Source organism: Dipodomys merriami, unplaced genomic scaffold (assembly GCF_024711535.1).
Source record: "Dipodomys merriami isolate MVZ:Mamm:240054 unplaced genomic scaffold, mDipMer1.0.p SCAF_12, whole genome shotgun sequence".
Lineage (NCBI taxonomy): Eukaryota > Metazoa > Chordata > Mammalia > Rodentia > Heteromyidae > Dipodomys > Dipodomys merriami.
Window position 1 is genome coordinate 1,429,147 of NW_027202493.1, and position 10,087 is coordinate 1,439,233.

The window sequence follows — 10,087 nt, forward strand, 5'->3', positions numbered from 1 at the left end:
GCCTATCTCCTATTTTTCCTTCACTGTTCTTTTTTTTTTGTCATGGGGCTTGAACTCTGTCTAGGCTTGGGCGCTGTCTGTCCTTCAGCTCTTCAGCTCAAGGCTAGTACTCTACCACTTAAGCCACAGCACCAATTCTGGTTTTCTCTGGTGGTTAATTGGAGCTAAGGATCTCACAGATGTTCCTGCCCAGGCTGGCTTTGAACTGTGATCCTCAGATCTCAGCCTCCTGAGTAGCTAGGATTACAGGAGTAAGCCACCAGTGCACAGATGCCTTCACTGTTTTTATTTTTATACTTTACATTTTGGAATGATTATGCAACAGTGTCCACTTAGAATTACTTGTCCACTTAGAAATACTTAAGATGGTTAATTTTGTTACACATGTTTAACTACAATAATTAAAAAGTCAATACTTAAGTAAGAATTGAGAGACAGCCAAGAGATGGGTTCTGTCATATCAGCATATATTTATATTCCTTATTTTGCCTGTACTGACATTTGAAATCAGGGCTTTGTGCTTGCTCAGTTTGCTTGCTAAACTGGTATTCTGCCACTTAAGCCACATCTCCAGACCAGCTTTTTGCTGCTTATTTTGTAGATGAATTTTCTTTCTGCCCTAGCTTGCTTTGAACATTAATCTTCCAGATTTCAGCCTCGCGAATATCTAAGATTATATGGGTAAGCCTCCAGCACCCAGTATGGGCATATTTTGAAAAAGGAAAAACTGGGCTGGGAAGGCGGCTCAGTGGTAGAGTGCTTGCCTTGCATGTATGAGGCCCTGGGTTCAATTCTTCAGCACTACATAAGCAGAAAATGCCAGAAGTGGTGCTGTGGCTCAAGTGGGAGAGCACTAGCCTTGAGCTGAAGAGCTGAGGGACAGCGCCCAGCCCAGAGTTCAGGCCCCACAACCAACAAAAAAAAGAGAAAAGAAAAACTTAACCAGAAAGTAACACAGATATAAACCTAGAAAAACAAAATTAGCACCAAAATTAACTCTTCAGATATATGAACATAAATCTGATGGCTTCAGTATTTTTAAATATCCTTAAATGTATAATAAAATCTACTTTTAAAATGTTAGAATATTTAGGGAGAACTCAAATAGTGTAATTTCTTGGGAAGGTAAAATAAAAAGTTAAACAAAATAAACACCAGGAAATGAGTACTCAAAGGGGATGGGTAGAGTCAAGGGGAAAGGAGAAGAGGAAAAGGGGAGAAGAAAGGGCGAGAATGCAGTCAAGAATCCAATGTATATCCTAAAAATTTAAGAAGATGAAGGAAGGAAGAGTAGAGGAGGGATGGGTGAGAATGTTGAAAGGGATAACATCGATCAAGATATATTGTATTTACAAACTGCTTTGTTAAACTAATAAGTTTTAAAAAGAAAAAATAGACTAAAAATGGAATTAAATACATATCAGATATTCAAGCTAAGTAGAAATCACAGAAGAAAAGCATAAGCTTATCTTATTGATTGCATGAAACTAGAAAGAAGCAAAACAAAGCAAATACTAGATTAAGAAAAATCTCTGTATTAAGAATCACAAAGTTAATAACATTATTCAATAATAATCACAAAGTAAGTGTGAGACACATTAGATTTCACTACATAAATAAGCAAAAATCATGACAAGATGTTAAAAACTAGATGGAGGGTCTGGGAAGGTGACTAAGTGGTAGAGTGATTGCCCCACATGCATGAGGCCCTGGGTTCGATTCCTCAGCACCACATAAACAAAAAGAGCAGGAAGCGCGCTGTGGCTCAAGTGGTAGAGTGCTAGCCTTGAGCTAAAGAGCTCAGGGACAACACCCAGGCCTAGAGTTTAAGCCTCAAACAGAAATAATAAGTTTAAAAAAAAACCAGATGGAATGACACTGGGTAAATAAGGGAAGGTTCGGCCTCAGTCATGATTATAGCTGTATGTATTGGACTGATGGTATAGCTCAGTCGTAGAACACATCTGAGGCCTTGGTGTGTGGCTCAGTGACAGAGCAAGTAGCACTCCATCCCTAGCATCACAAAATGTAGAGAAAGAAAATGACAGTAATCCATGAGGACAATTTAGGAGATGGTTATAATGTTCTAGATTCCCAGAATGATGGAAGGTCTCACACCATAATAACTTTCACAAAGTTGTGTGGCAACTTTGAGCCCACTGGCGAGGAAGGAACACTCTCAAAGTAGATGATAGGCAGGGAAAGAGGAAGTCACCATGTTGCAAATAAAGACTAAATTGCTAAAACTTTAGCAGAAAAGAAAGGCTTGTTTAGAAGACAGCTATTGTAATGGAAATGTATCTCTCTCCATATATTGCAGCAATGTGCTAAAATTTGGTGAATTTGACTTATTGGGAGTTCCTAAGATTTCAAAGTGTCAAATTATTTTAAGATATATTTTAAATGTTGCATTCTAATTAGTAATCTCTTTTACAGAATACTACTTTTAAAGCCTAAAGATAAACTATATGAACAAATGTCACGGTAGATCTAGTTCTGATAAGGAAAAAATAGAAACAAATTGGGAATGGTTAAAGAAATTCAGGCATCTCCACCAAAAGTCTGCCCTTCTTTACATGATCTTTCTAAAGACTTGCTATAAGGTTATATTATGTTCTTTAAAAAAAAAAAGTGTTAACAAGAAAAGAAGAATGTATAGATTAGCACAAGGAAGAAGCAGAAGACTTTATACTCGAAGGCTATTGTCTATGCTGCTCCGTGGATCTGCAGAATCTAGCCATTGCTTAGGAAATAGAAAAATCATTGTCTATTATTTTCTAATTTAGTATACTAATTATAGCCAAAGACTGAGTACAACTGGTCATTGTGATGACCCTTTCCATATGCAGTTAGCTGTTTCCCTGGAAATGCACCAGAGTTGCTGGTTAATCTTGGCTTCGGTTAGTGGAATATCAGATTAACCGCCTTTCAATAAACTGTAGTTTTTAGTGATTCCCTTTCTCCAGTTAGACTCCTGATGCTGTGAATTGCCTTTCCTATTTGAATGTCATTAGCCACCATTAAGTGTGAGAAGATCAGTAAAAACAACATATTTTTCATGGAATTATTAAATATCCAATTCCAGTGTGACCAAGAGCACTGTTAACTCTTTGAATTTAAATACTTCTCATATGAGGTATAAAATGTGGACATTGTGTTTTGGTTTGTTTTTTTTTTTTTTTCGGTCAGTCGTGGGGCTTGAACTCTGGGCCCTGAACACTGTCCCTCAGCTCTTCAGCTCAAGGCTAGCGCTTTACCACTTGAGCAACTGCCATTTCCAGTTTTCTGAGTGGTTTATTGAAGATAAGAATTTCACGGACTTTTCTGTCTATGATCCTCAGATTTCAGCCTCCTGAGATTACAGGCATGAGCCACCAGCACCAGCCAACATTGTGTTTTCTTATCATTTTCATTTTCTAGGACACTTAAAGCTATATCTCTTTTACTTTTTAAAAATTTAACAAACCATAAGTGACCTGCAAGTGTTTGGAAACCTACTCTATTAACATTTTGATTTTCATCTATTATACCAAACCATTTAATGAGTCATCATTACCTATAGATCCAATAATACATTTTTATGCAGAATGTAGGTGAAAATGTACAGCAGGACTGGAAACTAAAATAAAATATTCCCCAAACAATCAAAACTACCTTTAAAAGCTTTTTACAAACTAAGGAAAATAATGGGCAACTTCATTTTATGTTTATGTCTATGTCCATGCTTAGCCATTGACATTGATGGTATAGATTATGCATTTTACCTTGAAACATGCTATTTTCACTTTAAAATGTTCGTGCTTCTCCAGGTGGGATCAGTGGTTGCTGTGGGCTGGATCCGCTCCCGGAAGGCCGTGGACTGGCGCCTCTTCCGGAACATCTTTGTGGCCTGGTTTGTGACTGTCCCGGTGGCAGGGTTATTCAGCGCTGCTGTCATGGCTCTTCTCATGTATGGGATCCTTCCATAGGTGTGACTTGTCTTCCTCCCACCAGTAAATAAGTAAAATGGTAGATAGTCTAGCATGGGTGTGCGGGAGGTATGTGCCCTGACATATCTCTTTTCTTTCTCACACATGCACACGCACATGCGTGCACACGCTCACATGCATGGCTGTCTCCCATTCAGCCCTGCACATCCCTTTCAGATGGCCCCATGCCACACTGCTCTCCCAGGCTGCAGAGGTTCATCTTCCAGAGCTAACTTAACTACTGTACATAGTAGTATGTATTAAACTGGTATCGTGGTGATATGTGGTGCAGTTACTTATATATTAAATATATATTATATATACCAAATAGCATTATTTCAAACATACTCAAGATGGGAGTGGAGACTATTGCCTAGAATTCAATATTCAATAAATCTTGTACATAATTTCAGTGGCAAATGTTAAGAACATTTTGGAAACGAAGTGTAGATTGGAAAATAATTTCTTTTTCCAACTGGTATTTTTTTTCCCTTTTCTATACTGTAAAAAAGTGAGCTAGCAGATCCGGGTTACAGTCAGGCCAGTGTACACAGGCCTGCATGTACCATGTAAAACTGGGCCAGGGGCTCACAAGTGCTTTCCTGGCAGAATGTGTTCACATAGTACAAATGGGTTACTGTATAATATATACTTTCTTTTGTAAATACTTAAAACTGTAATTTTAATGGTGTGCTTCCCTTATACATTTTTGATCAGAGGATTTTGGAAGTACCAAAGAAGCAGGGGAATAGTTTGCCAGTATTATATTTCTTGTTGTCTCCCTTGTCACTCATCACTCCCATTTGCCTGGGTGTGAAAGACCAGCCAAGCTCTTATCTGCCAAGAGCAAAGGGTGTGGCTGAGTACCAGCTGCCCACCATGTACATGTCCCATTGTGGATTCCCACCTCATCAGCAGCCCCCCTGCTGCCACATACCAGATACCAGTCAGCACTACAGTGGCCTTTCACTGTCACCAGCGTGGAGAATGTACAGGTACAGGATGAGGGCTAAGCACTACATATCAAATCCCAGTGAAACTTCCATCCCTGTTTTCCCCTGCAGTTGAAAAGTTGAGATCTTGTCTCAAACATTAAAGCCAGTGAGGCTTTTTGTGTGCTTTCACGTTCTAGAAATTTGGGTGCTGAGGAATTCAAAATACACTGGGTTTGAGTTCCTCGGGGCCTTTACTAATCAGAACAGCTGAGGCTCATAGAGAGCACTGGATTCTCTGTTGCTAGCAAGAGGGAGGAAGTAGAACTAATGTAAGAGCTTGACACTTTGGAAATGCTGCTAAAATTTTTATATTGACAAACATTTTCTTGGTACTTCATTGTGATTTTTCATTAATCAACCATAATAAATTTATAATAAAAAGTACCCCTCAAAAGTTGGCCTCTGAAGTCCTTTTCTAAGTATACATTTAATGTTCTTCTTTCAGTTTCCACAAAAAAATAGAAGCTATGAAATTCAGTTACTTACAGCTTCCATCAGCGGCAGCCTCCATAAGGGGGTTGGTTACGAGATGGAATGCTGATGGAAACTATGGGCTCACAAGCTACTCCATTAATAATGGAGACTATGGTTACAAGTGAAGAGGGGAACGAGTATATAGGAACACTCTACTTTCTGCTTTTTTTGTAAACCTAGTTCAAAATATCAAGTCTATTTTTTATTGTTACTGAAAATATACATGTATCACAAAGATAAATTTAAACTCAGGGGCAGGGGAGGGAGACACAGCAGCCTGTAGGAAGGTCACAGGGAGACCCGGGATAGGTGATTTGAGAACTGGGACAAAGTCAAGAAAAGAAGGGGCTTATTTATTTTAATTAAGGAGTTTCTGGTAAAATGAAAATGACTAGCAGTTCTTTGGGTAGTGAGATCAAAGTTTACTTAAGGGATCAAGTGCAGTGACTCTCATCTATAATCCCGTCTACTGGAAGGTTGAGAGGATCAAGGATAGAGGTTCAAGGATAGCCTGGGTAAAAAGCAAGGATGCCTCCCCCATCTCAACCAATAAAAGCTGGATGTAAGTAACCCTCCAGCTATCCAAGAGATATAAATAGGACTCCTGGGCCAAGCTGGTCCTAGCAAAAAAAACACGAGACCCTGTTTGAAAAATGTAAAAATTGGCTATGGGCCTAAATTGGTGGAGCACCTTCCTGAGTTCAAACCCCAGTGTGTAGGGGGGAGGAGTGGGAGACAAAACTCTACTAGCTTGTGAAGGGAGTAGAATGGAAATTTTCCATGCCTTTACCCACACATAGCATTTAGAGATTAAATGTAATCCCGAGTCTGATACTCCAAACTAGAGGGTCTAGGGAAAGGAAAAAGATCAAAAGGGCAGAAAACAGACTAGGTACTGCTATTCCATTTGTTTGACAGTAACCAACAGTGACACCTAGTGGTGTCAAGCTCAGTTGCAATTTTATCTTCAGAACCTTTTAAATAGCAGAGAAATAACAAAATTCTAACATAATGCAGAGTTGCAAGAAAGGTTTTGAGACCCAGGTGCCCATGGTTCATGCCTATAATCCTAGCTACTCAGGAGGCTGAGATCTGAAGATCATGGTTCAAAACCAGTGTGGGCAGGCAGCTCATGAGACTCTTAACTCTAACCGCCACCCCCCCCCAAAAAAAAAACAACCTGGAAGTAGAGCTGTGGCTCAAGTGGTAGAGCCCTGAGTCAAGCCCCATATCTCTCTCTCCTCTCTCTCTCTCTCTCTCTCTCTTTCACACACACACACACACACACACACACAAAATGGTTGTGAATTACATATACATAGATCATCGTGGGGAGCTATAATTTCCTTGCAGAGATGTGTTGTCCTAGGAAGCTAAACCAGAGTCATCTGCCACCATTTGTTCAGCAAACATCCAGAGTGCATACTACTCCTATGGCACCTAGCATGGACCTGACTAGAAACTCAGTATTCGTGGGGTTGAGAGGCAAGAAAGAAATAGCAAAGTAGTGTCATCCTGAAGGCATTTCCAGAGAGCCGCAGCCCTGGGGAGAAGCTGATGAGTTACTATGGGAGGTCAGGAAGTTCCCAGAGCAAAGGTAGAAATGTGAGATGCACATGCAGAGTGGGCATGGATGACACACATTCATTTTTGGCTCTGGACATCCGAAGAACATCTGACAGGCAATTTGAAATGAGGGTCTGGTGGTCAGGAGGAACTTCTCTGATGTAGGCAGACTTCAGGAAAGCAGTGGTGGTCAAAGCCAGAGTAGTATGTGTGGCTCACCAGGAAGAAGGATCAGAGGACATCCCACTTGCCATGCCACCTTAAGATTTGGACTCATGCTTTAAGTAGACAAACAAAACTTCCGCAACAAGGTAGGGACTACAACTCAAAGCACATACACACTAATCTACCTTGTCCACATGCCTGGATCACAGACTCCTGAACACCATAGAAAAGAAGTAGACTGCCCTAATCACTCTGGAAGAATGAGCTGGAGGTGTTGGAGTCAGTTGCTCTCAGAGCACATTACCCCTGCCACGCCATTCGGGACAGGTAATGAAAAGGACCCAGAGGAGCAGCAGAGCAACAGATCAAAGTTGGAAAAGTGCTTCCCACAAGCATACACATGGAGAACTAGGTTGCACAGCTAGCAAAGGTGAGGACAGAACCTGAATGCCAGTACCTAAGTGAGAACACCAGTATCTGAGAACAAAAAGGGGGAAACCAGCAAAGGCAGCAGAACAGAGTGGCATGCATGCACCACCAAAGGTCAGGTTAAACTGAAGGATGGCCTACCACAACACACCCATCCTCAAACACGTGTACATGACATTGGATGACAGAGAAATAGCTACAACTCTTAGAACTCCTGCTATACATGTTCTCGAATCTGAGGCTCAGCCAAGCAGCAGCAAATTTCCAAGGACATTTCATGACCAAATGAAACTTTGAAACTCTATCCTTTGAGCAGATACTCAGAATGTGAAGGTGGACTAGAAATGGACCATGATGCCTTCTTGGTCACATGCAGATAGAATATTTACTACATCATATTAACTTTTTTTGGGGGGGAGGGGGAGGAGTCCGGTCGTGGGGCCTGAACTCTGGGCCTGGGCGCTGTCCTTCAGCTCTTCAGTTCAAAGCTAGCGCTCTACCACTTGAGCCACAGCGCCACTTCCAGCTTTTTTCTCTTTGCTTATGTGGTGCTGAGGAATCGAACCCAGGGCCTCAGACATGCAAGGCAAGCGCTCTACCACTGAGCCACCTTCCCAGCCCCATCATATTAACTTTTATAACAAAATAAAAATCTCATTCAATAACCTCAGGCCTATTAAATTTCCAAAAAGTAACACCAGTACTCTTCTCTATCTCTCTCAAGAATAGCAAGAGGGAAGTGATGCTTTATCCTTGGCTACTGCCTTGGGCCCAGGCCCCCTCACAGATGGACTTGCTGCCTGTTGTGCTACCCCAGGGCCTCTGTCTTAGAGACACTTGATAGAGGGTTTCCTCCTAAACATGGCATAAATTCCAATTTAAAAAACTGGAAATATAGCTGGGCGCTGGTGGCTCACGCCTGTAATCCTAGCTACTTAGGAGGCTGAGATCTGAACATCGCGGTTCAAAGCCAGCAGGGGCAGGAAAGACTGAGACTCCTATCTCCAATAAACCACCAGAAAACCGGAAGTGGCGCTGTAGCTCAAGTGGTAGAACACTCGCCTTGAGCTGAAGAGCTGAGGGACAGCGCCCAGGCCCAGAGTTCAAGCCCACGACTGACCAAAAAAAACAAAACAAAAAAACTGGAAACATTTAGTAAAGTACAAACTAAAATTTCTAATTCTAGTTTGTGAATGTGGCTCAGTGGTAGAGTGCTTGCCCAGCATGCATGAAGCCCTGGGTTAAATTCCTCAGTACCACATAAACAGAAAAAGCCGGAAGTGGCACTGTGGCTCAAGTGGTAGAGTGCTAGCCTTGAGCAAAAGCAGCTCATCAACATGCCCAGACCCTGAGTTCAAGCCCCAGGACTGGCAAAAAAAAAAAGTATAATTCTACTTCTTTAACATAATGAATATTAACATTTTTAAATTACAGTCCTGTATTTGCAAATATATTTTTTAAAAATACAAGTTCATTTTTACCTTGTCTTCTATTTAACATTATACATTTCAGAAACATGATTTGTAATAGCTGATTATTTAACCAATGCCCTACTGATGCACACTTGATTATCAACTTTTTACCATTTCAAAGAGCACTGAACTGAGTAACTTTACTCATAAACCTTGTGCATCTCTGATTATTCCCTTGATGCAAATTTGTAAGAGGCACTGACTCAAAACAGCACCCTATCATTAAATACATACACATATACATGTCACATTTTGCTCCAAGATGCCAAACTCACTGGCTGTGGTAGAGATTGGGGTGCTAGATCAATTGAAAACATGAAGTCAGATGGCTGTGATCATAGCAGCTCCTCAGCTTAGCCAGGAAGGGGGAGGAGGGGAGATGTAGAGGAGAGCTGGAGTAGGTCAGTGAGGGAGGGAAGCGCATGTGGGCAGTGTGGGCCTGTTTCAGGTGGGCAGAGGAGCTATGAGACACCACAGAGGTGTTCTGCTTTGGGACACTTCTTGTAGACTCCTGGACTCAGGGTTGCAGTTATTATTTCATGCTGGCGACATTGTATGTGGACACAAGTCATGGGCTTCCTTTCAACCTAGTGGCTCCTTCAGTGATGAGGACACTCAGTACATTCCTAGCCAGCCTGCACTTTAATACTTAAATTCCTATTTGGATTCTTGTACAAAAATGTGGCTCTTTGACTCTGAATTAACAATTAAATCATCTATAAGAAAGCATAAGGGAAGAAAATGCAAACATACAACAATCTTTATCTCATTTAGGTTATAAGTAACAATCAGCCTCAAAGATAGCTCTTTAGTCTGTCCTCATTATTTCTCTCCCTTAGCCTTAACCACACTGGACTGAAGAAAGCTACTTTGGAGTTTGAAATTGGAAGGATCATAGTTCAAGGCTAGCCCAGGTAGGAAATTTCATGAGAATGCCTTAACTGAAAGCTAGGTGCAGAGCACATGCCTGCTATCCTAGCCATAATGGGAAACCTAACACTGGTAGGATGCACCCAGG

At 41.2% G+C, this 10,087-nt stretch overlaps 1 protein-coding gene across 4 annotated transcripts in view; it reads left to right on the forward strand.

The window, feature by feature from the left end:
• The window catches only part of Slc20a2 (solute carrier family 20 member 2), a 98,908-nt gene extending 93,551 nt beyond the window's left edge, over positions 1 to 5,357 (forward strand). For all 4 annotated transcript variants that reach the window (XM_070016070.1, XM_070016068.1, XM_070016069.1 and 1 more), the window contains one exon: positions 3,810 to 5,357. In XM_070016070.1, coding sequence (XP_069872171.1) covers positions 3,810 to 3,968 — 159 coding nt within the window. In that variant the 3' untranslated portion in view covers positions 3,969 to 5,357. The remainder of the gene's footprint in view (positions 1 to 3,809) is intronic.
• Positions 5,358 to 10,087: the final 4,730 nt, after the last annotated feature.